This window comes from Sus scrofa, chromosome 7 (assembly GCF_054392235.1).
Source record: "Sus scrofa isolate SSC_HxYL_T2T_F1_AM1 chromosome 7, Sscrofa_HxYL_maternal_Yorkshire_Landrace_v2.0, whole genome shotgun sequence".
NCBI lineage: Eukaryota > Metazoa > Chordata > Mammalia > Artiodactyla > Suidae > Sus > Sus scrofa.
In genome coordinates this window covers 64,401,372-64,429,367 of record NC_139389.1, presented here as the reverse complement: position 1 = coordinate 64,429,367, position 27,996 = coordinate 64,401,372, and the positions used below count along the sequence as shown (strand labels likewise).

At 47.8% G+C, this 27,996-nt stretch overlaps 2 protein-coding genes and 1 long non-coding RNA gene across 27 annotated transcripts; 1 reads left to right on the top strand and 2 right to left on the bottom strand.

Moving 5' to 3' along the window:
- Positions 1 to 420: 420 nt before the first annotated feature.
- Positions 421 to 12,001, bottom strand: NGRN (neugrin, neurite outgrowth associated). Of its 4 annotated transcripts, XR_014810492.1 has the most exons (5): positions 11,815 to 12,001; positions 11,292 to 11,402; positions 4,807 to 5,261; positions 1,456 to 1,638; positions 421 to 545 (listed from the first exon to the last, which is right to left on the bottom strand). XR_014810492.1 is itself a non-coding variant. In XM_084968692.1 (4 exons), exons 1-4 carry the CDS (start codon positions 11,976 to 11,978, stop codon positions 496 to 498), a joined length of 780 nt encoding a protein of 259 aa, XP_084824818.1. In that variant the 5' UTR covers positions 11,979 to 12,001; the 3' UTR covers positions 426 to 495. The 4 variants fall into 4 exon arrangements, 2 of the variants coding, with proteins under 2 accessions (XP_084824818.1, XP_020954646.1); XM_084968692.1 differs by lacking the exon at positions 1,456 to 1,638 and having other exon boundaries at positions 426 to 545; XR_014810491.1 differs by lacking the exons at positions 421 to 545; positions 1,456 to 1,638 and adding an exon at positions 4,061 to 4,246 and having other exon boundaries at positions 4,349 to 5,261.
- On the bottom strand, positions 11,977 to 27,996 carry TTLL13 (tubulin tyrosine ligase like 13). Of its 22 annotated transcripts, none has more exons than XM_084968615.1 (18): positions 27,843 to 27,996; positions 27,086 to 27,353; positions 26,736 to 26,776; positions 25,090 to 25,208; positions 22,538 to 22,668; positions 21,241 to 21,397; positions 20,362 to 20,505; positions 19,903 to 19,988; positions 19,379 to 19,610; positions 18,212 to 18,396; positions 15,333 to 15,518; positions 14,721 to 14,901; positions 14,252 to 14,431; positions 13,365 to 13,671; positions 13,116 to 13,205; positions 12,883 to 12,989; positions 12,737 to 12,771; positions 11,977 to 12,386 (listed from the first exon to the last, which is right to left on the bottom strand). In XM_084968615.1, exons 2-18 carry the CDS (start codon positions 27,340 to 27,342, stop codon positions 12,161 to 12,163), a joined length of 2,664 nt encoding a protein of 887 aa, XP_084824741.1. In that variant the 5' UTR covers positions 27,343 to 27,353; positions 27,843 to 27,996; the 3' UTR covers positions 11,977 to 12,160. The 22 variants fall into 22 exon arrangements, 18 of the variants coding, with proteins under 18 accessions (XP_084824741.1, XP_084824751.1, XP_084824744.1 ...); XM_084968617.1 differs by having other exon boundaries at positions 12,219 to 12,474; XM_084968628.1 differs by lacking the exon at positions 11,977 to 12,386 and having other exon boundaries at positions 12,593 to 12,771; positions 12,883 to 13,017; positions 20,362 to 20,645; positions 26,736 to 26,873.
- Positions 12,102 to 15,918, top strand: LOC146401632 (uncharacterized). Its single transcript, XR_014810513.1, has 2 exons — positions 12,102 to 12,802; positions 14,635 to 15,918. It is a non-coding gene; the product is annotated as an uncharacterized LOC146401632 (long non-coding RNA).

Genomic DNA, 27,996 nt, shown 5'->3' with positions numbered 1-27,996 from the left:
TTCAGGATCTAAACTACCAGCTCATAGGAAACAGAGGTTAGTAGGAACATGATAAAAGACATCAGGAGTTCCCACTCTGACGCAGTAGGTTAAGAATTGGACTGCAGAGGCTCTGGTCATTGCAGAAGCTCGGGTTTGATTTCTGGGCTGGAGCAGTGGGTTAAAAGGATCCGGTGTTGGGGAAGTTCCATATGGCACAGGTGGGGCCATTAAAATAAAAAAAAAAATTTAATAAAGCTCATCTAGTATTTATTGAGCTTCCTCCCAGCCCTTCCCCTTAGTTAGATCAGAATCTCAGCTGCACAGAGGTAGAAGCTGCTCTTGGCAGATGAGTGACACATATATACCCTCCAGGTCATACAGTTTGCCAGACTCTTGAGCATGGCCCCAAGAATGCTGTGAGGTGCCCATTCCACTCACTTTCTCTCCAGCTTAGGCAGAATCTTGTCATCTGTTGCCTCCTCATCCAATATGGTGTCAAAGTCCTTCGTTGTGTCATGAAACAGGACTGCCTGGGGATATGGCACTATGAAGTCCTATAACCCCTGCCCAAAGGAACACAGGTTGGGTGAGTGCCCATCCCCACTTCCAGCCTCCCAGCTGTGCTGGGGCAGTGGGGGAACAAGTTTCCAAAACACCCCAATGCCAGTTGGTTAGGATTTGAGACATACTGACAGAATAGAGTAGGAATAGGTCAACCTGCACAAAGCTTAGGCCTTCTTGGCTGAGGTCCAGATGCACAGGCTAGCAAAGGTAAAAGGCAGGGCTTTCTGCCATTGTGGACTGGCTTATTGGTATAAGGTTCCCCAGCCATTTCTTCATTCATTCAACCAATATTGCAATCTATTTTGGGAGTGGAACTAAAACAATGAACACAGCCCTCATTGAGTTTAACTTTTTTTTTTTTTTTTTTTTGGTCTTTTTGCCTTTTCTAGGGCCGCTTGCGTGGCATATGAAAGTTCCCAGGCTAGGGGTCTAATCAGAGCTGTAGCTGCCGGCCTACACCACAGCCACAGCAACTCCAGATCTGAGCCACATCTTCGACCTACACCACAGCTCACGACAACACCAGGTCCTTAACCCACTGAGGGAGGCCAGGGATCCAACTCGCAACCTCATGGTTCCTAGTCAGATTCATTAACCACTGAGCCATGACGGGAACTCCTGAGTTTCCCTTCTAATGGGAGCCAAGGTGGGTGATGACAAATAATGCATTAGTAATATACTTCAAAACTGGGGAAAATTACATAAGGCATGGTGATAGAACATGAAGGGAGCTGCTGTGGATGAGGGTGATTAAGGAAGGCCTAAGAAAGTAACATTTAAGCTGAGGCCTCAATGACAAGGAGCCAACTAAGTGAAAAATCTAGGGACAAAGAACTAGTACCTGAGACTTAGATTAGCATTTGCAAGAATGGAAAAAAAGTGGGTTTTTTTTGCTTTTTAGGGCTGCACCTGCAGCATAAGGAAGTTCCCAGGCTAGGTGTCAAATTGGAGCTGCAGCTGCCAGCCTACACCACTGTTCACTGATCAGATCACATTGTCTGATCCCTGACCCACTGAGGAAGACCAGGGATGGAACCTGCATCCTCATGGATCCTAGCCGGATTCATTTCCCCCGTGCCACAATGGGAACTCCTGGAAAAAAAAAAAATAGATTTAAGCTTAGTGAGCTTAGAATGGTAGGGAATGAAATAAATGGAAACAAAGCCAAACTTGTAATAAAAGCTTCTGAGGGAGATCTTTGGTGGTCTAGTGGTTGGGATTTGGCATTTTCACCACTGCAGCCTGGGTTCAAATCCCTGGTCTGGGATCTGGGAATGGAGGTCCCATATCAATCCGCTTAAAAAAAAAACACAAAGCCAGCAGCTCCAGCTCCAATTTGACCCCTAGCCTGGGAACTTCCATATGCTGGGGGTGTGGGCCTAAAAAGACCAAAAAAACCACAATTAAGTCAGGTAGCATCTTGCTCCTCTAAACTGACTAAAAGGTTCTAAATGGCAAATTACCAGTTTTTAAACAACAAAAATATTGAAAAGTTTTTATTATAAGTTCCATGGTAGTGAAAGAGCAGTGAGAATAAGGGCTTTATCTGCCCACTGTTGTATTACCAGAATCTGGATTCCCTAACTTGACTGGCACATGATAGGGCCTTGCCCATTTATACTGAACAAATGCTCAAGTTAACAGTATTCATGATATTGTAATTGCTATTAATGACATTTGAAATAGCAACAAAACACAGGAAGACTGTCAATGATAGGGTTGAAATGTCAATGTTTTCATTAAACATCCTGCGTATATTTAAATTCTGAATAGGCAATTTTGGCTGGTAGTTGTTAAAATGAGATATCGTTGGAAACTATCATTGGACTCATGCTGCTTACATATGTCTCAATAGATGTGTCTTTTGATAATCACTTTCTGGTGATTATATTAATAAAGTATTTCTAAAAGAATCAGTAAATTAGCAGAAAATTTTGCCACAATGATAGATTCCTGGAATTTTAGAAGCCTTGAATTAAAATTCAGACCTGGAGAGTTTACGATGTGGCACAGTGGGATTGGCGGGGTCTCTGCAGCCCCAGGGTGCAGGTTTGATCCCCAACCTAGCATAGTGGGTTTAAAGTTCTGCTGCTGCCACTAGGTCACAACTGTAGCTCAATTCTGATCCCTGGCCTGGGAACCCCATATGTCTTGGGGTGGTTGAAGGGGGGAAAAAAAAAAAAATCAGACCTGGGCTCAAGTCCCGGTGTTGTCACTCACTTGAAGCTTCATGGCCTTGGGCATACCCCAAAACCTTTGAAATTAGATTTGTAAAAGGGATTCTATTGTCAATTATTGCTTAAATCACAACACCCATGTAAAAATCTGATAAAAACTCTTTAAGATCCTACCGAAGTTTTTGGAAGTGGATAGAGATTATGTTATGAGCCCAGAAAGCCTTTGCCTGCTTTGTATTTGGGGGGGTGATTTTTGGTCAAACCCCCATACCCAATCTTTTTCAGAGCCCTAGCAACCAAAGGAGGAACTGCTTTATTTATTTATTTTTAAATTTTTTGTCTTTTTACCTTTTCTGGGGCTGCTCCCATGGCGTATGGAGGTTCCCAAGCTAGGGGTCGAATCTGAGCTGTTGCTAGCGGCCTATGCCAGAGCCACAGCAATGTCAGATCCGAACCACGTCTGCAACCTACACCACAGCTGACGGCAACGCTGGATCCTTAACCCACTGAGCAAGACCAGGGATTGAATCCGCAACCTCATGGTTTCTAGTCGGATTCGTTAACCACTGCGTCACAATGGGAACTCCCAAGGAGGAAGCTGCTTTAGATGAGGTACTTCAGGAAGGCCTAATGTCCAGTTTGGTTTTTTGTGTGTGTTATTAGGGCCACACAGGCTGCATGGAGGTTCCCAGGCTAGGGGTTGAATCAGAGCTGTAGCTGCTGGCCTACACCACAGCCACAGCAACGCTGGATCCCAGCCACGTCTGGAACCTACACCACAGCTCACAAGAATGCCAGATCCTTAACCCACTGAGCTAGGCCAGGGATCGGACCTGTATCCTCATGGATGCTAGTCAGATTCGTTTCCGATGAGCCATGACAGGAACTACTATCGTCCAGTTTTTAGCTGTCAAAATACATTGCTAAACAGCACTGATTAGCACAGAACCCTTGTTGGGGATTCCTCTGGCCCCATCTCTTTCCCAGTATTTTTTTTTTATTTTTGCCTTTTAGTGCCACACCTGTAGCATATGGAGGTTCCCAGTCTAGGGGGTCCAATAAAAGCCACAGCTGCCGACCTACACCACACCCACAGCAATGCAGGATCTGAGCTGCATCTGCAACCTACACCACAGCTCAGCGTAATGCTGGATCCTTAACCCACTGAGGGAGGCCAGGGACCAAACCCGCATCCTCATGGAAACCAGTCAGATTCATTACCGCTAAGCCACGATGGGAACTCCACGCTCTCCCAATATTTAGAAAAGGGACCCCTTGCTTCGTTCCTTCTCTTCACAGGTAAACCCTCCCCATCCCAGACGGCACCAATCAACAAAGACTGCTAAGTTTTACTTTATTTTGTACATAATGAAGACAGTCAACTGACTAAGCAGTTCCAGAACTGTTAGTGCTCATTAATCAAGAAGTAAATGAGGAGTTCCTGTGTGGCTCAGAGGGTAAGGATCCGGCGTTGTCACTGCAGTGGCTCAGGTCACTGCTGTGGTAGGGGTTCATTCTTTGGCCTGGGAACTTCCACATGCCATGTGTGCGGCCAAAAAAAAAAAGGAAATGAGATGAGAAAGCAAATCTTTCATTTCCTCCTGAACGTATATTGCAAGTAACACGGGAACTTGTAACAACACAAGCAACACAGGCTGGTTTAGAGAGCCCAAGAAAGAAGGGTGAGTCCTGAAGTGCTCCCGAAGGCGTGAATCCCCCCTCAGCCAGGCACACACCCTGCTCCCATACATATCTGCCCCATGAAGTACTCTGTCCTGTCAGATTCAAGTCCACGCAACTCTTTCATCCCACATTCCAGGCTCATCATTTGCCCTCCTTCCAAGGTGAATAATCCACACAGAGAAAACCAGGCAGCCCCGAATACACTCGCCCGGCTGTGTTTCATGTGGCCAAGCCCCAGCTCAGATTCTGTATAGGAAGTTCCCATTGCTGTCAAAGAACTCTCGGCCCCTCTGCACAACTTTGTTGCTGAAGTTCTGGTCACCTGACTCCTCCGCCTCCCACTCTTTCAGTTCCTTGCCATTCGGCAATCCATCTCTGTGGGTCCCTCTGGTGCCCTCACCATCGCTGGTGGAGGACTTCTGCAGCTCTCTTGGATGACCCAGGTCTGTGGCAATGGGTACAAAGTTCTTTTCCTCCTTGAGGCCCTGGATTCCTTTATTCCTTCCCTTCTGTCTCCTTGGTGTATCTGTACTGTAAGTATTCAGTTCTATCACTTTCAGAGCTGTGGTCTGACTGTGGCCTTTGGATGATGTTTCTTCCCCTGGCATCAGTGAAGAACCTGACATGGAAGGGCCTGCAGAGAGTGGTTTCCAGGCATCCCCAGAGTCTGGGAGCTGCTGGAATGAGCGGGACAGCCCAACATTCTTAAGAACTTTTTGATCCTGCTTCAGTTTCTGCTTCAACGTGGGCACAAACTTGCTTTTTAAAACCCTTCGGATCACATCAGTGCTGACATCAAAGCCTTCAGCCAATCTGGGAACTGACCAAGATGCTGCAAATTCCTTATGTAAATACCTATGAGAAAAAAAAAAGCAGGTTTGCAATCTGTGAAGAAGTCTCATATCAGAATACTTAACTGAACTGGCTACATGTGGAATCTTAAAAAAAGAAAAAAAAAGATATAAATGAACTTATATACAGAACAGAAATAGACCCTCAGACATAGAAACAAACTTATGGTTACCAAAGGGGAAGGGTGGGGAGAGATCAATTAGGAGTTTGGGATTAACATATATACACTACTATAAGTAAAAGAGATAACCTGGAGTTCCCTATGTGGCTCAATAGTAACAAACCCGTCTAGAATCCATGAGGATGAGGGTTTGATCATCCCTGGCCTCGCTCAGTGGGTTAATGATCCGTCAATTGCCACAAGCTATGGTATAAGTCACAAATGTGGCTTGGATCCAGGGTTGCTGTGGTGGAGGCCTGAAGCTGCAGCTCCAATTTGACCTGTAGGCCGGGAACTTCCATATGCCACACCTGAACCTCCCCCCCCCCAAAAAAAAAAACAAAAAAGAAAAAGAGATAACCAACAAGGACCTACTGTATAGCACAGGGAACTATACTCAATGTTTTGTAATAACCAGTATGGAAGAGAATCTGAAAAGAATATATATTCTAGACAGTGATGTCTAGTGAACAATTGACTACATAGAGTTCAGAAGAAAAATGGGGACTGGACATGATAGATTTGGAAGTCATAAGCCAACAGCAGAGGTGGCTGAAGCCATGTAGTGGCTAGCATTATAAGCAGAGACATAGGCAGAGTAAGATAAAACGACCAAGGACACAACTCTAAAAAACTATAATACTTAAGAATGAAGAGGTGGAGTTCCTATTGTGGCTCAGCAGAAATGAATCCAACTAGTATCCATGAGGACATGGGTTTGATCCCTGGCCTTGCTCAGTGGGTTAAGGATCCCCCATTGCTGTGGCTATGGTACAGGCTGGCAGCTACAGCTCCTTTTGGACCCCTAGCTTGGGAACTTCCATATGCCATGGGTGTGGCCCTTAAAAAAAAAAAAAAGATTGAGGAGGAAGAAGAGGACACCATGGAGAAAAGAGAAAACCAATTCTAAGAAATAGAGATGAGTAGTCAAGGAAGAGAACTTCAAGAATGCAGACAAGGCCAGGAGTTCTATTGTGGCTCAGCGGTAACAAACCTGACTAGTATCCATGAGGACTTGGGTTTGATCCCTGGCCATGTGTAGGAGGTTAAGGATCTGGCGTTGCTGTGGCTGTGGTGTAGGTCAGCAATTATAGCTCTGATTCAACCCCTAGCCTGGGAACTTCCATATGCGACTGCTACTGCCCTTAAAAAAAAAAAAAAATTGAAAAATGGGCAAAAGACCTGAACAGACATTTTTCCAAGGAAGATGTACAGATGGCCAACAAGCACATGAGAAAATGCTTAACATCACTGATTATTAGAGAAATGCAGATCAGAACAACCACAAGATACCACCTCACACCAGTCAGAATGGCCATCATTAATAAGTTCACAAATAACAAATGCTGGAGGGGGTGTGGCGAAAAGGGAACCCTTCTGCACTGTTGGTGGAAATGTAAACTGGTACAACCACTATGGAGAAAAGTATGGCGGTTCCTTAGAAATCTATACATAGAACTACCGTATGACACAGCAATCCCACTCTTGGGCACATATCCTGACAAAACTTTACTTAAAAAAGACACATGCACCCGCATGTTCATTGCAACTCTATTCACAATAGCCAAGACATGGAAACAACCCAAATGTCCATTGACAGACGACTGGATTAGAAAGATGTGGTATATATACACAATGGAATACTACTAGGCCATGAAAAAGAACAAAATAATGCCATTTGCAGCAACACAGATGGAACTAGAGACTCTCATGCTGAGTGAAGTCAGTCAGAAAGAGAAAGACAAATACCATATCACATATCTGGAATCTAATATAAGGCACAAATGAACCTTTCCACAGAAAAGAAAACCATGGACTTGCAGAAAAGACTTGTGGTTGCCAGGTGGAAGGGGGAGGGAGTGGGGTGGTTGGGGAGCTTAGGGTTAAGAGATACAAACTATTGCCTTTGGAATGGGTTAGCATTGGGAACTATGTACTGCTGTATAGCACTGGGAACTATGTCTAGTAACTTATGATGGAGCATGATAATGTGCGAAAATAGAATGTGCACATGTATGTGTAACTGGGTCACCATGCTGTACAGTAGGAAAAAAATGTATTGGGGAAATAACTATTAAAAAAACAAAACAAAAAAAGAATGCAGCCAAGGTTAATTGCTGGAGAAAAGTTAGGCAGCCCTTGAGTGTCAGTTATGTCCAGCACTGAGGAAGTCACAGGTAGATCTGTGGAGAATGGTTTCATTGTAGTGATAAAACAAGCAAAAAATAATAATAATAATAATAATGAGGGTAGTTGGCCAAGGACCCAGCTGGGAACTAAAGGAGGAGGGAGAGTAGTGAGCCCTGTCAGCTGGGTTTCCTCTTTTCCATAATCCAAGTGACTGACTTAAGCTTTGCTTGCCAAGGCATTTACCTCAAAGATGGCTATCTTGACTGACACACTGCCAACCACACAACTGGATAAAAAGCCAGGCTTCCCCCTCCCCACCTCATCCCTCTCATTCAGGCACCTTGGTTTTAGAGATCATGGTTGATTTCAATAACTAACCATTTTAGGCCACTTCTTTTTCTCTTCGCATGCTTTAAATTCCTGTTAAATTCATCAATAAGGAGTGAGCCCTCAAAACCCTAGGCCCCCACCCTCAATCCCAATAAAAGCAGAACCCCCATCCCTTGAACCTCTCTCTTTCCCCACGACTTTGCTGTGTGGCCCCATGTGTGCCATATAATTTCCAGGTCCTGTAACTAACACACCTTTTTTCCCCCAAGTTTCCTGACAGTGACTGCTGAACTATATCTTGCAATCTTAAGAACCACAAGGGCTGGTCCAGCCACCACACTGGTTACTGATGGACAAGACTTGCACACAACATCAACAACCTTAAGTTGACAGACGTTGGTCCCTGAGAAATTAGGTAGAGATTCTGGCCTAGAGCATCTGGAAGATTAGTCCTAGACAAGTGAAGGACTACCACTTCCTCTGAGATGTGAATAGAGTACAAGACTGAGAATGATGGTATGGAGGAGACCAAGAAGCTTTAAATGGTTCATACTTAATGGCCTCCTTTATCTCTGAAGTAAAAAGATATTTATTGATCACAAAAGTGGAGGTGACAGGTAGGAAGATAGAAGGGTTGAAAAGCCTGGTGTTTTGAAGTCAGGAGAGGAAGCTGATATGAGAGTTGTTATAGACACACAAAATCTTGATCTGCTCTATAAAATCCCCTTTATTCTAAGTCTCAATTCCTGAGTCATTCTGCTGGGAATGGAAAATGCAATATGACCTATGGAGAGCTAATTAGTAATATTTATCAAAACGCAAATCCACTTGCCCTTGGACCCAGCAACCCTACTTCTGCGAGTGTATGTAACAAGTACTTCTGGCGGATATGTGGAATGATGTGTATACAAAGTTATGCTCTGGAGCACTATTTGTTACAGTGAGTGAGTGGAAACAATTCAAGTGCTCACCATAAAAGACCAGTAAAATAAGCTACACTTTACCAAGCATCTATAAAAAAAATGAGGATCTCTCTCTTCAGAAGTGGAAAGATCTTCAGGATATACAAAGTGAACAAACAAAAGTGTAAAACAGTATTTATAGTATTCTTAGTTTGTGATTATGGAAGTAAAAATAAAATTCTATATTCATACTTGCTTGTATTTGCATAAGGAAACTTAGAAAATGACACAAAGAACTATTAACAATAGTTCCCATAGGAGACTGGGTGGGAATAAAACTGCTCAATGCATACCCCATGTCATACTCTAACTCTGAACCACATGTAACATATTATCTTCTCAAAAAAAAAACTTAAAATTTAAAAAAGGACCTCTAAGATATGAATCCTCTCTTCAGAGAAACCAGGGAAGCTCCATCCCTGGACTTAAGGTAAAGAAGATCATGATTTATTCAGAGGTCAAGTGTTGTGATGCCTGCAATTTACTATTTAAAAATTTCAGGAGTTCCCGTCGTGGCGCAGTGGTTAACAAATCCGACTAGGAACCATGAGGTTGCGGGTTCAGTCCCTGCCCTTGCTCAGTGGGTTAAGGATCCAGCGTTGCCGTGAGCTGTGGTGTAGGTTGCAGATGCGGCTCAGATCCCGCGTTGCTATGGCTCTGGCGTAGGCCGGTGGCTACAGCTCTGATTCGACTCCTAGCCTGGGAACCTCCATATGCCGCAGGAGCGGCCCAAAGAAATAGCAAAAAGACCAAAAAAAATAAATAAATAAAAAAAAAAAAAAAAAAAAAATTCAGGGAGTTCCCATCCTGGCTCAGTGGAAAGGAATCTGACTAGTATCCATGAGGACGCAGGTTCAAACCCTGGCTCAGTGGCTTAAGTATTTGGCATTGCCGAGAGCTGTGGTATAGGTCACAGAGACGGCTCTTATCTGACGTTGCTGTGTCTGTGTAGGTCAGTGGCTACAGCTTCAGTTCAACCCCTAGCCTGGGAACCTCCATATGCCACTAGTGCGGCCCTAAAGGGATCAAAAGGAGTTCCTATTGTAGTTCAGCAAGTTAAGAACCTGACTAGTATCCATGAGGATGCCGGTTCTTCAATCCCTGGCCTTGCTGCTCGGTGAGTTAAGGATCTAGTGCCGCCACCACCTGTGGTGTAGGTCACAGATGCAGCTCGGATCTGGGTTGTGTAGGCTGGTGGCTGCAGCTCCACAACAACCCCTAACCTCAGAACTTAATATGCCACAGGTGCAGCCTTAAAAAAAAAAAAAAAAAATGAACTGTGTCCTAAAGTTAAAAATTATTAAATCTAGATGACTGGCTTTGGGAAGTTTTACTACTTTACTTTTGTTGGAACTCTTTTGTCTTTTTGTCTTTCTAGGGTTGCACCCAAGACATATGAGGTTTCCAGGCTAAGGGTCCAATCGGAGCTGTAGCCACCGACCTATACCATAGCCACAGCAACGCAGGATCAGAGCTACATCTGCAACCTACACCACAGCTCAAGGCAATGCCGGATCCTTAACCTACTGAGTGAGGCTAGGGATCGAACCCGAGTCCTCATGGATACTAGTCGGGTTTGTTAACTGCTGAGCCACAACAGGAACTCCTTCTGTTAAAAATCTTAAAAGAGGAGTTCCCCTTGTGGCTCAGCGGTAATGAACCAACTAGTATCCATGAGGACACAGGTTCCATCCTTGGCCTTGCTCAGTAGGTTAAAGATCCCCCGTTGCTGTGGCTATGGTGCAGGCTGGCAGGTACAGCTCCTTTTGGACCCCTAGCCTGAGAACTTCCATTATGCCGCTGGTACAGCCCTTAAAAAAAAAAAACTTAAAAGAGCAGAGCCTCCTTGCCTTCCCACTTGCATCTCTCACAACCACCTTATCTTAATAAACCTATTTTTTTGCTTAAAAAAAAGAAATCTTAAAAGATAAAAATCAGGAGTTCCCGTCGTGGCGCAGTGGTTAACGAATCCGACTAGGAACCATGAGGTTGCGGGTTCGGTCCCTGCCCTTGCTCAGTGGGTTAACGATCCGGCGTTGCCGTGAGCTGTGGTGTAGGATGCAGACGCGGCTCGGATCCCGTGTTGCTGTGGCTCTGGCGTAGGCCAGTGGCTACAGCTCCGATTCGACCCCTAGCCTGGGAACCTCCATATGCCGCGGGAGCGGCCCAAAGAAATAGCAAAAAAACAAAAAAACAAAACAAAAAGATAAAAAGTGCAAAAACAACTTTCTAGCATGTCACGCTCAGACCTTCAGCTTCAACGTTAGATGAGAGGAGTATAAGCTTTCTGATTAGATTGTCTCCACTTTCAAATGTTACCATGTCCTTACTTTTCCATGTGTACCTGTAAGATTTTTCTGTCATCTGTCAAAAGTAAAGGCAAAACAGAAAAGGAAAAAAAGAATTATCCTTCACTTCTCATCACAGCAGATCCAAGTTACCAAGGCTTACCGAATCTGCTCCATGGCTTCCCTCGTCAGGGTCCTGGGCGGGGCACCTGGCGCCTCCATTTGCCTCCGAATTTTCTGGAACCTGATGGCTTTTTTCTGTCGCTTCAGGGCGCTGGGGAAGAGAACGAATGACAGAAGCCATGCGTGGAAGCTAGACTGGTGGTTTAAGAGCCTTGGGCTAAATCTCAGAGCGTCCAGACCACTTCTCATTGCAAGGACAACCTGGACATGTCTGCCAACCTAGATGGCGCTCAATACACCTCCCCAGAAATCTAACACCTAGAACAGCAGCAGCCCATAAAATGTTGCCAAATGCTCTAAACGGGTAATGCAATCTGTCACTGGGGAAGGGACCTATGGTGCCAAGGGAGCTAACACTGGCCCCTGCGCCCCTGACAACCGGTGACCAATACGGTCGCTGCAGCCAACGCCGCGGTAGGGCTCCAGGCGCTAAGGGGGCGCGGCCTCAGGTGCTAGGGCCCGAGGCCCTGCTTCAGGCTGAGGGCCCGGGAAGGAGCTGGTACCTCTCCACCTCCTGCAGCTCCCGCTCCTCCGGCTCCCAATCGGAATCAGGGTCTGGCTCGCGACTGGTACAGCCCGGGGTCGTCACCCCCCGGGAAGCAAACCCACAGCGAGCGACCACTGCACAGACACGCCTGCCCAGCCACAGGTTCAGAGCAACCGCCATGTTGCCAGGAACACTCTACTCCTGAGGCGCAGTACCGGAAGCCAGGGCGGGATCGGAAGTGGCCCGGACGGTACCGGAAGTGGCTGGGGGGGCCGGAAGCTGGGGTGGCCTCGCGTCTTTCCCGCTTCCGGCTGAGGCGCGGCTTCTGGGTTAGAACCGCTAAGCGGCTCACCCTTCCCGGTTTAATTATGGAAATGGCCTCTCTGAAATTCTAGGGCTGGAATGAGGTAGAAGACGCTCTTGCAAAACTGCATAAACTTTAATAAAAAGACGAGTTCACTTGTCAAGAGCTGCACCTCTGCCCCAACGGCTGCCCAGGTCGGCTTGGCTCCGCCACGGCGACGGAAAGGGCAACCCCTCGGCGGTCCTCTGACGGTGACAGCCCGGTGTCTTGGACATTCAGCTCCTCTGGGAAAGGGGCTTCTTGTTGCCGCGATGCTCTCCAGCTCCCGGCCGCACCCAGGGTTCAGACCCATCCCCCAGCGGTAAATCTAGGCTAATGTTTGAAGGACGGAGATGAGCCCATGGCTGGCCCGGGCTCCTCTGCATCGTTTAGTCTACCGATCCGAAAATAATCTAGGGTGCTGAAGAATTCTTGGCGTCTGTGTTTTGCATTAAGCAAACAGGGTTCCTGGCCAGCGCTTTTCAGACAAGTTTGGTGGCAGTCTTTGTGTAACAAAGATTGAAGACCTTTTGCCCCTTTGGAAACCTGAGGGATTCCTCCAGGAGAGCTCCAGTGCTGGGCTTCCTGCGTTTACCTGTGGTGCCTGATGTCGAAGAGCGCGGGGGTATGCTGCAGCAGGGATGCAGAGGCAGGGCAGAGGGTGAGATCCTGGGCCGTGGCTGCTCTGTGTTCAGAGTCTAGCATTGAGGGCAAGGTGCATTTAGTTCATCAGCTACTTACCACTCTTTCCCATTGCAGAAGATAGCCCTGGCTTGGGGTTAAAGAGGGTGGCACTGGTCCTACCAGAGCTCGATTTATGGCTTCCAGCCGTCTGCTGGCTTGGCCTTCTGCAGCAGAAACATGGGTCCCCCTGAGCTGGTATTCACAGAAGAGATTTGCTCACCACTTTCCCAACTGTTGCCCAGTTACCAGTACAGAGGAATGGCATCCCATGTTCCCTCCAGCGTCCTTACCACATTGTAATTGGTGTGTGTACTTGTCCATATCCCTGTTAGTTTTGTTGAGTGCTGAGACTGTATTTCTGCCATTGCTATAGCCAGGGTCTAGTACACAGGAGGAGGTAAATAAATGGGTCCACTACCTCCCCCATTCCCCACACTGCGGGAAGTGCCATACATTATTTCAGGAGTATCCCAGCTGCAATATTTGCCAGTGGGAAGTTCAACAAGTCAGAGTGACCAAAGCTAGTTTTGCATACTTACGGCTTGTGAGCCTGACTCTGGTGCTGGAAAAATAGCGCCTTCCAGATGTCGTCATTGATACTGAACAGGGACCAATGGCTGCTGGATCTCTCATCCAGTTGAAGTTCTTGGGTTGCAGATGAAACCAGGAATGATGCGGAATTGCAGCATTCATGCTTGGCAGTGGCCCTAAGATCAATCTGTGGGGCCGAACTGGATGCAGGAAATGAGAACCCTGCTCTTTGGTGGCCCTTCTCAGGAGGACCAATGGGACCAGACTCACAGATTGCAGTTCTTGAGTGCCCAGCCTGGCCTGGTGACATCTAGGCTAGAGGAGAAGAGCAGCCCCTTACCACATTTCTTGTGAGGCTGGATGGAGTGGTGGAAGAAAATAAATAACTGAAAAATCTCTTCTAGGCCGTGCCACTACTTGGCCAGTTATTCCTTTGGGGTTCCACAAAAACAGAGAACCCAACAGGTTTGCTACCAGCCCAGGGAATAGTGAATTCAGCAGCTGTTTTGTTGGCCTAAGACTGTTTACTTATCTCCCATTAGAGCCACCGCACTGGCAGTGCTAGGGAGAGATTACACAGAAGGCACCGAGGGTGGTGGCCTTGTTTGTCAGTCATGAGTTTGGGGTTATTGCAAAACAGGAATATAGAGAACAAGTCTCTTGTAAGTGAGACGGTTGAGAGCTGCACTTTGCCAGGTGTCATTACTTAGAAACAAGGGAGCTTGGGAACAGACAAAAGGAGCCAACAGACCCTCTCCCAAGGCCCAGCACACACTGCTTTCCCAGGCTCCACTGCCAGGTACCATCACATTAGCCTCCTTGGCTGTGGCCACCACCATGTGCTGGTATAGCCCTTGTTCCCTTGTTCTGTACGAGGCTGCACAGGGACCCTCACCCGATACTCGTGAAGTTTTTTCTGGCCCCGGTGGCTGGGGTGCAGCACGCGAGTGAGCTGCTGTACAATACCCAGACTTCGGATGAGATTTTCCCTCTGTAGCAGGGCTTTCATCCGCTCTAGCTCCTCCTCTTCCACAATTTCTTGCGGCTGCATAGTGTCCAGGTGTACTGGTGGCAGCTGCAAAGTACATGAGATGAGTGTGGGATCTTCAACGATGAGTCCCCAGTCATCCAAAAGGATGGCCGCAAGACTCCGGCCCACTCTGCCTCCGTCCCTTCCCTGACCTTAGTGGAAGGTTCCCTTTGCTGTCCACTGTCTCACTCCTGTTCTGAAAGGTCAGATTCAGTGTACTGATTAGGAACCCTCTGTTACATACACAGGGAGGAGAGGACAGCAGAGATACCCTTCTCTGGAGGTCCCAACCCGCCTTCCTGCAAAAAAGCAAGAGCTGCAAAACATCTGACACCTCTTTCTCCCGGTTCCGTTTCCTGAAAGCCAAGTGCGTGGAAAAGCCCTGGAGCCGGGCCCTGGATTGGCTTTTCTCCCCTGCTGATTCACCCTGGTTCTGGTCCTTGTTCTCCTTTCGTCTCTTATTGCCTGAGGTCTCCTGCTGTTCCTGCTTAAGGCGGATCTCTTCCAGTTGCTGCCTGACAAGACACAGCAGCTTCAGATACTAAAGAAATGGTGTTAGGGAGAGAGGGAATGAGGGAAAATGGGGTTAGGGAAAGAGTAGGAAATTCATCTGCGTGGGGGACTGATAGGAGAGGAAGAAAGGGGGAGATGGGGAAACCTACTAAACTGAGTCATTAAGAGTCTGATAGAACGAGTTTCCTGGTGGCACTGTGGGTTAAGGACTTGGTATTGTCACTGCTGTGGTGCAGGTTCGATCCCTGGCCCAGAACTTCCATGTGCCTCAGGCACAACCCCCCACCCCACCCCGCAAAAAAGTCTGCTGGACTTTATAACTCCACTTGTCTTTCCTCAAGCATCTGGCTTCTTCTCCACCCTGCTTAGGAGCAATTCAGCTTCAGGTTCTGCCCACACTCGAGTGGAGAGAGGAGAAGGCAGGGCAAAGTACCTGGCACATTCCTCCCTGGCCTTGGAAGCCACAGTCTCCTGGAAGAGGGAGCCGTTGTGCTTGAAGAAGGGTGCATACTTCTCTGTGTCAGGCCCGGGGTAGATCCGCCGGTATCCCCCCAGGTGGGAATCCTCATAGCGCTCCTGGTCGAGCAGTGCCGCGTGGGAGAACTCCGTCTGTTCTCGCCTGGGGAAACCACGCTTGGGGTGAGTCAAGGAAGGACTACAAGAGTATTCAGTAGGGAAAGGAAGGCTGGTTAAGGCTTTGAGAACCTCCTGCTCTAGGCCTTTCTGGTTCCTGCCCAGCTGTAGCCAATCCCATCTGTGTGTAGCCATGAAAAGAGGTTTGAGGAGTTCCCCTTGTGCCTCAGCAGTAACGAACCTGACTAGTATCTATGAAAATGCACGTTCAATCCCTGGCCTTGCTCAATGGGTTAAGGATCCAGCATTGCCATGAGCTGTGGTATAGGTTGCAGACACAAGCCTAGATCCTGTGTTGCTGTGGATGTGGCATAGGCTGACAGCTGCAGCTCTGAATTGACCCTGAGCCTGGGAACTTCCATATGCTGTGGGTGTGGCCCTAAAAAGCAAAAAAAAAAAAAAAAAAAAAAAAAAAGAGGCTTGGCTTTCAGAAATCTGGTTTTTATCTTAAGTGCAATGGCATCCACTTATAAACTGGAACTCCAAGTTATCACCATCCTTTAGGTTTCTGATTATAGAGTAGTATATGTTAATTACAGAAAATTAGCAGAGCAAAAAAGAAGATTAAAAACCTACAATCTTTCTGTGACATTAGCATATTGGCTATGAGCATGGACTTCAGGGCAGGACTTAAGTTTGAATCCTGGCTTTGCCACTCACTACCTGGTTCTTTTGTTATTCCTTCCTTCCATTCTTTCTTCGTGTTAGACACAAATGGGATCATACAACATTTTTAAATGGCTGCCTAGTATTCTAGTGATTCTATGATTGTACTTTTGTTCATTAAATCCAGTCATTTTCAACCTTTTTTTTCCCCCATTGAAAGACATTCACGTGCACAGTCCAGTCTTGTGGGTATTTACAGTTTCATGCACCTTCATTCACACAGGCTTTTTTTTTTTTTCCTTTTATGTCCACACCTACAGCATATGGAAGTTCCCAGGCTAGGGGTCTAATTGGAGCTGCAGCTGCCGGCCTAAGCCTCAGCCACAGCAACGCCAGATCCAAGAAGCATCTGCAGCCTATGCCACCAGTTGCAGCAATGCCAGACCCTTAACCCACTGAGTGGGGCCAGGGATTGAACCCGTATCCTTACAACAGACACTATGTTGGGTTCTTAACCTGCTGAGCCACAATGGGAACTCCTCAAGCTCATTTTTATTATAATTAACAAATTATAATTTAGTATCAGCAACAAATTACCATGTTTGTAACCCATCTTACAATTAAAACAACCATGGATAAATAATACTGATTTAAACAATGCTTTATTTATTTATTTATTTGTTTATTTGCTTTTTAGGGCTGCACTCGTGGCATATGGAAGTTCCCAGGCTAGGTGTCCAATTGGACCTGTAGCCACTGGACTTCGCCACAGCCATAGCAATGCCAGATCTAAGGCATGTCTGCAATTCACACCACAGCTCACTGCAATGCCAGATCCTTAACACACACTGGGCAAGGCCAGGGATCAAACCCACATCCTCATGGATACCGGTTGGATTAATTCCCACTGAGCCATGATGGGAACTCTAACAATGCTCTATTATTGAGTGACTAAACTATTTTCTGTGTTTCATACTTATAAGGTTTCTTAGGAAATAGTTTCTAGAAGAGTTCTGTTAAAAACAAAACAACAGCTAGTCAAACCACAGAAAGTGCCTTATATGCTAATATGAAATAGCTCTAAAATACATTGGTAAGCAGGATACAGTGAGTGTGAAAGTTATGCTCTTTTCTGGTTAGACTGGATAGATAAAGGGAGAAAAATAACATATAAAATACATATAAATGTGTATTAAATTTTTGTGGAGTTCCCGTCGTGGCGCAGTGGTTAACGAATCCGACTAGGAACCATGAGGTTGCGGGTTCGGTCCCTGCCCTTGCTCAGTGGGTTAACGATCCGGCGTTGCCGCGAGCTGTGGTGTAGGTTGCAGACGCGGCTCGGATCCCGCGTTGCTGTGGCTCTGGCGTAGGCCGGTGGCTATAGCTCCGATTCAACCCCTAGCCTGGGAACCTCCATATGCCGCGGGAGTGGCCCAAGAAATAGCAACAACAACAACAACAACAACAAAAGACAAAAAGACAAAAGACAAAAAAAAAAAAAAAAAAAAAAAAAATTTTTGTGAAAGTATACATATGACCCAGGGGACACTGATTGGCTCAGTGAGGAAAACCGAGTAGTGGAGGAGGGCAGGGGAGCGACTATTCACTGTGTGTCTTTTGAATTTGCATAGATGATACATCGCATATCACAGATGAGTCTACATATGTGATGTGTTATCTGTGCAAAAGATTATTTTTTATTATTTATTTATTTATTTGTCTTTTTAGGGCCTCACCAGTGGCACATGGAGGTTTTCAGGCTAGGGGTCAAATCAGAGCTACAGCTGCCAGCCTACACCACAATCACTGCAATGCCAGACCCAAACCATGTCTGTGAATACACCATAGCTCATGGCACCGCTGGATCCCCAACCCACTGAACAAGGCCAGGGATCGAACCTGCATCCTCACGGATGCTAGTCAGGTTCATTACGGCTGAGCCACAGTGAGAATTCCAAAAAATTGTTTTTAATAGCTAATCGGCCCCAGGCTGCCTTCTCTAGCTAGTATCAGGAAGGTAATAACAAAGAAGATAAGCTACACGACTAAACACCTGTCAAACCCCTGGAATACCTGGCTTCTCGCGGCTGTTGATGGCCCTGGAAAAGCCGCTCCTGGACTCGCCGCTTGTCCTCCTCTATCACCTTTCTTTTGTCACAGCCCCGGAGGTTGACAAGGGTCATGGCATCACAGAGAAGTGCATCCTTCACTTCTCTATCAAGGCGTGAGTCAGTGGTGAAGCTTGGAGAGTGGTTCACCTGTCGGGGGCAGTGGTGGTGGGGGGGTTGTCATTATCCATTCCCTTCCTAGACTACCTGAGCAGGTCTCCATTCTTACAGGCCCAGCTGGAGGGTCTAGGAGGGACATCCTGCTCCAGAGGCCTCAGCCAAGGAAGCTGGATGTTCCGACTTCCAAGGCCACAGGACTCTGTCGCAGAGATCCCTCCAACGCACAGGCTGGTGAGAGAAAATCAGACAGCCTGATTCTCACTATAGTGTCCTTAAAGGCTAGGCTTACATGAGGAACGCTTGGGATCCAAAACCTGGATTCCTATGCTGGAGGCCAGAGACCACCAAAATTGGATTTAGCAGGTCAACAGTGCAGATATCTTGGAGTTCCTGTCATGGCTCAGTGCGTAACAAATCCGACTAGCATCCATGAGGACACAGGTTCAATCCCTGGCTTTGCTCAGTGGGTTAAGGATCTGTCTGGCATTGCTGTGAGCTGTGGTGTAGGTCACAGACGTGGCTCGGATCCTGTGTTGCTGTGGCTGGCAACTGCAGCTCAGGAGTTGACCCCTAGTCCGGGAACCTCCATATGCCTCGTGTGCAGCCCTAAAAAGACAAAAAAAAAAAAAAAATGAGTGCAGATATCTCTTTTTTTCTCTCTCTCTCTCTCATTTTTGACTGCCCCACAGCTTATGGAGTTCCCAGGCCAGAGATCAGATCCAAGCTGTAGTTGCAACCTAAGCTGCAGCTGCAGCAATGATGGATCCTTAACTCACTGTGCTGGGCTGGGGATCGAACCCGAGTCCCAGCACTCCCAAGATGCCACTAATTCCACTGCACCACAGCGGGGACTCCCGAAAGTACAGATATCTCATGCCCTCTGCTAGTTCCTTTCCACCCCAGTGCCTCTGCAACCCCCATTCTCTGTTCCACCACTTGAGTACACTCCTGTTCCGGGTGTCCTGTTCAGGGGCGGACCTTGGTTTTGCAAAGCCAAGGAAATAATCCTCACCTCCAGAAGCCAGGGCTTCAGCTTGTGGTCCAGCAAGATGTCAAAACCAAGGATCTCAAAACAGGCACATGTACCTCCACTCAGATGTTGGGGAAAACAGGTTCGGTAGTTGTGGCGAAGAACAGAATGTACCGAGATGATGGTTTTGATGATGATGTCCTCAATGTCCCCCCACAGCTCTCGGGGATCATAGCTGTGCTCTCGAAGCCAGGCATTGAGCGTCGACAGCTTCCTGTGAAGCCCAGTGTTCAAAGGAAGACCAGTGGGACCAGGCTGTGGGCAGGAGGCTCCGCAACACTCACCCTAATTCCATGCCTAGGTTCCTGTGCTCCAAAGGGCTGCCACCAGCTTGGAGCAGGGTTTGGTTACTGGGTGGGGTCTGGGGATGCATTTGGTGGTCAGGCCCAGGACAGGGGTCCGTAAAGGCAGAGCCAGCTCAGCTTCCCAGAGTTGGTTCAGTTTCATGGGTTGCTGAGACTGTGGGACCAAAAGGCAGAGAAAGAGGAGAAAAGAGGAGGGCATACCTCTTACTGCCCATGGTGTCATCCCGGACAAAGTTCTCACTGTGTTTGTTGATGGCATAGTTGGTCAGGTGCATGCAGACATCATCCTGGGAAGAGAGCGGCCCTGCCCTGCGGTCTCCGACTGCTTCCCTGCAGCTCTCTTCTAGCCCTTCATCGCCTTTTGCCTAACCATCCCTCCCCAGGATGGTTCATCTCCTGCCCCTCCCCGCCGAGGACTGTCCTGTAAGCTCCTGGGGAAAAGAGTGTGCCCTTCCTGCAGGTAGAGCTTTTCCGTGGTCACCCCCCTCCCCCACCCGGGTGCTCCCCTCCCAGCCAGGTGCTCCGGTGCTCCAGGCTTCACTTCCTGTTCATGGGTGACAAGCTAGCTGCATGACAAGTGCCACAGAACCTCAGCACTCATGGCCGTAGAAGAGAAGAGGGTGTCACCCTGTACCCTAGCGCTGCCAGTTGGCCTCTTACCAGGTTGCTGTGGCTGGGCTCCACATAGGGCATGGTGGCAAAGCGAACCAGGCCCTCTTCATACATGAAGATCCGAAGAGGGTCACAGGATGTGATCAGGACATAAATTCGCATATCAAACTTGAAGCCATCAATGAGGAAGGGCTGAGAGCATGCAAACCCACCAGGGAAAAATAATAATACAGTGGTCCCTCAGTATCTGCAAGGGATTGGATCCAGGACCCTCCATAGATACCAAAATCCTCGGATGCACAGGCCTCTGTATACAATGGTGTGTTCCGTATCTGTGGATACAGAGGGCTGTGCTTTTGAAGTACTTACTATGTCCGGTCAACTGTTGTTAAGTGCCTCAAATATATAACAACTCATTTAATTGTCACAGTAACCACATAAAGTAGTTACTTTTTTTTTTTTTTTTTTTTTTTAAGGGCCTCATCTGCAGCATATGGAGGTTCCCAGGCTAGGGATCCAATCCAAGCTACAGCTGCCGGCCTACACCACAGACACAGCAACATGGGATCCAAGCTGCGTCTGCAACCTACACCACATTTCGTGGCAATGCCAGATCCTTAACCCACTGAGTGAGGCCCAAGATTAAACCCGCATCCTCATGAATACTAATTGGGCTTGTTACGGCTGAGCCATGACAGGAACTCCCAAGTAGTTACTGTTTTAATGCTCATTAACAAATGAGGAAACTGAGGCATGGAAAAGGTAAGAAATTGGCCCAAGATCACATATCAGATTCAGAGCAAGTTGACTCCAAACCATGGCTCCATGCTGCCTCCAATAACGGGGGATAGCAGGAAGGGAAGGAGCCTAAACTGTCTTCCTCCTCGGCTTTGGGAGAGATGAGGCACCCCAGGGCTGGTTCTTCACCTTGGAGATGTACTGCTGGCAGATCATATGCTCTCCTGGCTTAATCTCCCGTGGATTTCGGGTGATGAAGATGCCACGTCCCTGACAGCCACTGTCTGGCTTGCAGATATAAGTGCGGGTTTTCCGCTGACGACCGTAGGACTGGAAGTCCCCATAGCTATGTGCAGAGAGGAGCTGGTCAGAACGTTTCTGTGCATGAGGACTGTCCCAGGACCCTGTGGAGTCCTTCCTGCCATCCAGTCCATGCTCCTCCTGGAGTAGTCAGTCTCACAACAAACTACTTTTTCTATCCTCCCTAGGTTCTTTTTGTTTTCTTTTTTTGACACACTTGCAGCATATGGAGGTTCCCGGGCGGGGGATTGAGTCCGAGCTGCAGGTGTGACCTATGCCACAGCTGCAGCAACACAGGATCCTTAACCCACTGCACTGGGCTGGGGATTGAACCCATGCCTCCACCATGACCCAAGTCACTACAGTTGGATTCCTAATCCACTGCATCACAGAAGGAACTCTTAACATTGTTTGTTTGCTTTTTATGGCCCCACCTGTGGCATATAGAAGTTCCCCAGCTAGGTGTCAAATCAGAACTACAGATGCTGGCCTATGCCACAGACACAGCAACGCCGGATCCAAGCCGTGTCTATAACCTACACCACAGCTCATGGCAAGCCAGATCCTTAACCCACTGGACAAGGCCAGGGATTGAACCCCCATCCTCATGGATAACAGTTGGTTTCGTTACCACTGCGCCACAGTGGGAACTCCTTGTTTGTTTTCAATAGTATCGTTCACATTCAATATTATATATTATAGCTGTACAATATAGTGATCACAAATTTGTAAATTTCCATTTACAATTATTATAAAATATTGGCTATATTCCCTGTATTATACAATATATCCTTATAGCTTATTTTATTTTATTTTATTTTGGCTTTTTAGAGCTGCACCGACAGCATATGGAAGTTCCCAGGCTAGGGGTCGAATCAGAGCTGCAGCTGCCAGCCTATACCTACAGCCACAGCAGCATGGGATCTGAGCTGCATCTTCGACCTACACCACAGATCACGGCAACGCCAGATCCTTAACCCACTGAACGAGGTCAGGGATTGAACCCCCAACCTCATGGTTCTTAGTTGGGTTCGTTTCTGCTGCACCATGACGGGAACTCCTAACCAGATGAAATTTTCTATCCCCCTGAGATATTCTAGGTCCTGGGGCCAGAGTCTGGTGGGAACTGACACGGGGAACCCTGCCCTCCCTCAGTGCCTCACCCTGGGGAGCCAGGCTTACTCACTCTGCTGGGAGGCACCAGGTGCGGGGGAAGATGTTGTACTCAGCGGGGTAGAGTTTCTGCATGCGGTTGAGGTTCCGAGCCAGCAGATCTTTGCGGCAGATTTCTGTCATGCCAGGGAAGTGGTTGATTTTCTGAAACAGAGCCAGTTGGTTCCACAACCCCCCAGAGTAATAGTATGTACCCCCATCAGAGTAATTTAGCCGACCTTACTATAGAATATGCTTTGTGTGGTAGCACGAAGACTTTTGAATTCTTAGGTGTAGGTTCAAGACCTATTATTCTAAAAATAAGAGGCTTTAAACCTCTATTATTTACTCTATCCAAGTAACTCTTTTATCAGACATATTTCTATGTTTCTAGGGGAGTGCTTGCTGTTATATTATTTATTTATTTATTTTGTCTTTTTGCCATTTCCTGGGCCGCTCCCGCGGCATATGGAGGTTCCCAGGCTAGGGATCGAATCAGAGCTATAGCTGCCGGCCTTTGCCAGAGCCACAGCAACGCAGGATCCGAGCCGCTTCTGCGACCTACACCACAGCTCACGGCAACACCGGATCATTAACCCACTGAGCAAGGGCAGGGATCGAACCCGCAACCTCATGGTTCCTAGTCAGATTCGTTAACCACTGCGCCACGACGGGAACTCTGAGTGCTTGCTGTTATAATGGGTGGTGAAACATATGCAAGGGACAGTGTTGGGGGTAAGAAGCTTTTTCAGAGTAGATGTATTAGTTGATCATATTGGAATCATGGGGCCTGGTAATCCCAGGTAGCAGTGGAGAAGGACTAGGAGGTCAAGGTCAAAGGCACAGGAGAGGTGAGCCCTATACCTAGTACCCTAAGGGAGAAAAGGAAGGTTCCCTAAGGCAGGTGAGAACCTTACCCCTTGGCCTCTACCCAAAACACACATATGCGGCAAAGTCAGCACTAGGAAACAGGGGGCAGGGAGCAGGGCGAGCCACGACTTTGGGCCTTCTAGCCACCTTATAACATGACACAACCAGGGATTAGTCCTATGGGAATACCTGGTGCGGGATACCACGGAGCAGATGAGAAAACATTTCTCCAAGAAGAAAGGAAGCTAAGCAGCAGCCCCAAGGCATGGAGGACACTGGCACCCCAGAGGGCACAGCACTGCCCTGGTGGCCTGCTGGAAATGTGAATGCTCCATCTCTGTGCTGGAGGGCCTGGTGCTCTCTGACTTTCCCCTTTTCTGAGCCTTGGTATTCTTAACATAAGGGTGTTTTGTTTTGTTTTTTAGGATTTAATGAGGTGAGAATGTACAAACACTTAGCAGTGTCTTACCTGTAGTTAGCCCTCAATAAATAACACTGTTACCCTCGTCTCACAACTGCTCCTTGCATGCCCCTTCTCTGGTCTTCTTGAGTACTTCTAGCAGGTCTTCCTCTCCCTTTCTCCCTTTCTCATTCTTCTCCCATGATTTATGGGACAGGTGACAGTCTCAACTCCCTGCCTTGCTTTCCCTCAACATAAATCTGTAGGCACTTTTAAAAAAATTTTTTGTCTTTTTTTTCTTTTTTTAGGGCCACACCCAAGGCATATGGAAATTCCCAGGCTAGGGGTCAAATAGGAGTTACAGCTGCTGGCCTACACCACAGCCACAGCCATGTGGGATCAAGCTGAGTCTGCAACCTACACCACAGCTCACGGCAACGCTGGATTCCCGACCCACTGAGTGAGGCCAGGGATTGAACCCGTGTCCTCATGGATACTAGTCAGATGCGTTACTGATGAGCCACAACAGGAACTCCTGTAGGCACTTTTAAATTATCTTATTGCTAACCACCACAAAGACCGAATTAGAGGATAACAAAAATACCATGAAGTAGTAATGTTCTTGGGCACCCTGGTTCATCTTTCCTGGCTTTCTTGCTGCTACCAAGGATGCCACACTAACTTTTTTTTTTTTTTTTTTTTTGTCTTTAAAAGGCCGAACCTTCAGCATATGGAAGTTCCAGGGCTGGGGCTGAACCAAAAGTGCACAGGCCACAGCCATAGCCAAGCAGGATTCAAGCCACATCTGCGACCTACACTACAGCTCACGGCATCACTGGATCCTTTTACCCACTGAGCGAGGGCAGGGATTGAACCTGCATCCTCATGGATACCAGTCAGGTTCTTAACCCACTGAGCCATGATAGGAACTCCCCGCACTGACTCTTAATGGATGTGGAGTGCTAGGCTAAGCTGCTTAGAGGGCTGGATGGTTCAGCTGGCTCTTCTGTTAGCTCTGAAGCTGCCTCCTAGCTTTCCCCCTGAGGGGGCCAGCTGAGCACAGATGCTTCCAGGCCAGCAACAAATGTATTAAAATAGAATGTGCCCAGCTGCCACCTCCTTCAGATGACAAGTTCCAGAGACCCCAGAGGAGAATATTTCCATTGGTGCAGACGCCTATGGCCACTGCCTTTTCTCCTTTGCACAGGGGTACAGTCACCAGGAATGGTGGCCTCGGGTGCCTGGGCAGAAGAGTGGGAGGGAGGGGTCCTGCTGGGACAGTAGTCCCTTTAGGATCTTGGGTTGAGAAGTTGTACCTGAAATCTCTTCATGTCCATGACTCGTTCCAATGAGACAGAGCAGTCTGTCCAATACACAGTCCATTCTTCGTCCTCCCCCACCTCCTTCAGGCCACACATTTGAGCTGCACGACGCACTGTGGGAACAGGGAAGTCAATGGTGCCCTGGGGCTGTAGCTGAGTTGGGTCAGGACAGAACTGACCAGAAAGCAGGGTTCGAGAGGATGGTAGTTCTTTTTTTTTTTTTTTTTTTTTTGTCTTTTTTTGTTGTTGTTGTTGCTATTTCTTGGGCCACTCCCGCAGCATATGGAGGTTCCCAGGCTAGGGGTTGAATCGGAGCTGTAGCCACCGGCCTACACCAGAGCCACAGCAACGCGGGATCCAAGCTGCGTCTGCAACCTACACCACAGCTCACGGCAACGCCGGATCGTTAACCCACTGAGCAAGGGCAGGGACCGAACCCCCCACCTCATGGTTCCTAGTCGGATTCGTTAACCACTGCGCCACGACGGGAACTCCGGATGGTAGTTCTTACCTCTGCTTGGCAGTGTGGTTACCACTGCGACAATTCCAAGTTCATGTGGCTGTCAGGGCCCCTCCCAAATCTGTGGTAGAAAACTAGAGCCTGGCTCTCTGTTCCTGTCAGTCCTCTCTCTCAGTTAGGATGGTTTCTGGCCTGCAGAGCTGACCCTCAGAAGGGGTCACATTTGCGCCTCACACTTTGGGGGGCCCTTTGCAGAGATGCCAGGGGGATAAGAGGGGAGGAAGAAATGGCAGACCTAGCTAGTGATTTTTAATTGCTGAAGCCCCCTCAAAAGCTGCCTTGAAAAAACATTTTTTTAAGGTTTTTTTGTTTGTTTTGTCTTTTCAGGGCCACAACCACAACATATAGAAGTTCCCAGGCTTGGGAGTTCTGTCGTGGTGCATCGGAAACGAATCTGACTAGTATCCATGAGGATTCGAGTTCAATCCCTGGCCTCGGTCAGTGGGTTGGGTATCCAGCGTTGCCATGAGCTGTGGTGCCGGTTGCAGACATGGCTTGGATCCCGAGTTGCTGTGGCCGTGGCGTAGACCAGCAGCTGCAGCTCCAATTCAACCCCTAGCCTGGGAATTTCCACATGCCAAGATGTAGCCCTAAAAAACAAACAAACAAAAAAAGTTCCCAGGCTAGGGGTCAAATCTGAGCTACAGCTGCCGGCCTACACCACAGTCACAGCAATGCCGGATCCAAGTCCTGTCTGCAACCTACACCACAGCTCACGGCAACGCTGGTTCCTTAATCCATCCAGTGAGGCCAGGAACTGAATCCACATCCTCAGGAATACTAGTCGGGTTTGTTTCTGCTGAGCCACAACAAGAACGCCATGAAAAAACATTTTTAACCTGGTCTCATTTCATCTCCGGTAAAATCCAGGAAGGGTAGGACAATGGTGACTTTGTCATTTTTTTTCTTGTTAGCTAACTATGGAGATTCCCACCCTACTGCTGAGAATAACTGGAACAAAGAAGTCTCAGCTGCTGGTATATAAACCAGGGGACACAGTCCAGGTTATAGGCCAGCCTAACAAGATCTGGCGGCTGGGAACAGACTGGGGGACCAAAACCGAGGGAAGCCCTAGGTGCTGTCTGTGTGTAGTGGTGTGAATGACAAGCTGGGTGCTTACCACTCTCATACTTGCAGTTGGTCAAGTTGATGGCCAGGGGTCTGGAATGGAGGAATAGCACACATCAGGCAGAGCTGGGCACCCAGATGAAGAGACACCTAACAGATTCACAGTGCAGCTCATTTCCTCTAGAAGCCACTTAAAGGAAAGACCAGGACGAAGTAAATGTGCTAAAATTCTAAACTAAGCCATCTAAATGGTTCTGAATTTTGTTTTTGTTGACTAACAACCTCCTGTATTTCCTGTCCTCCCTCCCAGGCTAAAGGGAAGACTTTGGACCCCAGCTCAACTGAAGGGCAGGGGGCGACCCTCTGGAGCTGGACAAGTGAGGGGGTCCAGGGAATGGTCACCTGCGTTTCCGCCTTCTCTTTCTCCTTCCAACTTCTAAGTCATCTAGGTCAGTTGGGATGATTTCCTTTGGTATTTTCTTGGCTATAATAGATAAGGGAACTCCATTCTTAAACGCATTACAGTCAGCCTTTGAGAGTGCCTGTTGAGAAGGGTTAGAAGTGACGGTAACATCCTCTTTAACACATTCCTCCTCGGATTCCTCTTCTTCAACACAGTCTTCCTCTGACTCACTGGTCTTACAGGTATTTGGTTCCATCCTCTTAGATTCTGAGGGAGAGAGGGGTGGGAATGAGATGTATATGACTTCCCTCCGGGTCCAGGAAAACCAGCAGGAATCCACCCAAGGTCCTTCATGGTGTTATAAGGGGATGCGGCTGCTTTTTTTTTTTTTTTTTTTTTGTCTTTTTGTCTACTATAGAATGGGATGCTAATGTAGATAATGGGGTCTGCGGGATGCCTACGAGATGTTAGATTTGCTGACTAGCCCCAATCATCCAAGATCACTCCATACAACACTTTGGGGTGCATGCAGGAGCTGAACTGAGCTGGCAGCCATGAGCACAGATTTTTTGGTTCTTGAATGTGATGGGGGATGGCTAGGGCGCTGGGGTACTTTTACTTTTAAAATAAAGCTGAAAGCCAAAGGTTTCAGCTTCTCCATATACACACACTGGGGCCATTAGGGGCCAGGCCCTAATGGCCAAGATCACTTGGGCTCTTATAGCGGAGGGAAAGCCCGCGGCCGACACTGCCCACCTGAGGTGCGGGAGAGAACTTAGGGGCTGCTGGGTTCGCCCCTATCGGCTCGGTGCTGGACTCTGCTGGTCGCTCATGTCCGCCCTTCGGCCGGCTCCTGCTCTTTCCCGAGGTTGATGGGCCTCCGGGACAGCCTCCTTGCTCCACAGGACAG

Bases quoted from the DNA above. Each gene is read 5' to 3' on its own strand.
- TTLL13 (XM_084968615.1), bottom strand. From the start codon at position 27,342: ATGGAACCAAATACCTGTAAGACCAGTGAGTCAGAGGAAGACTGTGTT. The intron at 18,397-19,378 runs GTGAGGATTATT...TGCCCCCGACAG, and splicing joins TGAAGCCCTGGCTTCTGGAG to GTGAACCACTCTCCAAGCTT. The intron at 15,519-18,211 runs GTATTCCAGGGG...TGGTTTCCCCAG, and splicing joins CAACAGCCGCGAGAAGCCAG to GCGAGAACAGACGGAGTTCT.
- NGRN (XM_021098987.2), bottom strand. From the start codon at position 11,978: ATGGCGGTTGCTCTGAACCTGTGGCTGGGCAGGCGTGTCTGTGCAGTG. The intron at 11,403-11,814 runs GTACCAGCTCCT...TCTCTTCCCCAG, and splicing joins GAGCTGCAGGAGGTGGAGAG to CGCCCTGAAGCGACAGAAAA. The intron at 5,262-11,291 runs GTAAGCCTTGGT...TTTTTCTCATAG, and splicing joins GAAGCCATGGAGCAGATTCG to GTATTTACATAAGGAATTTG.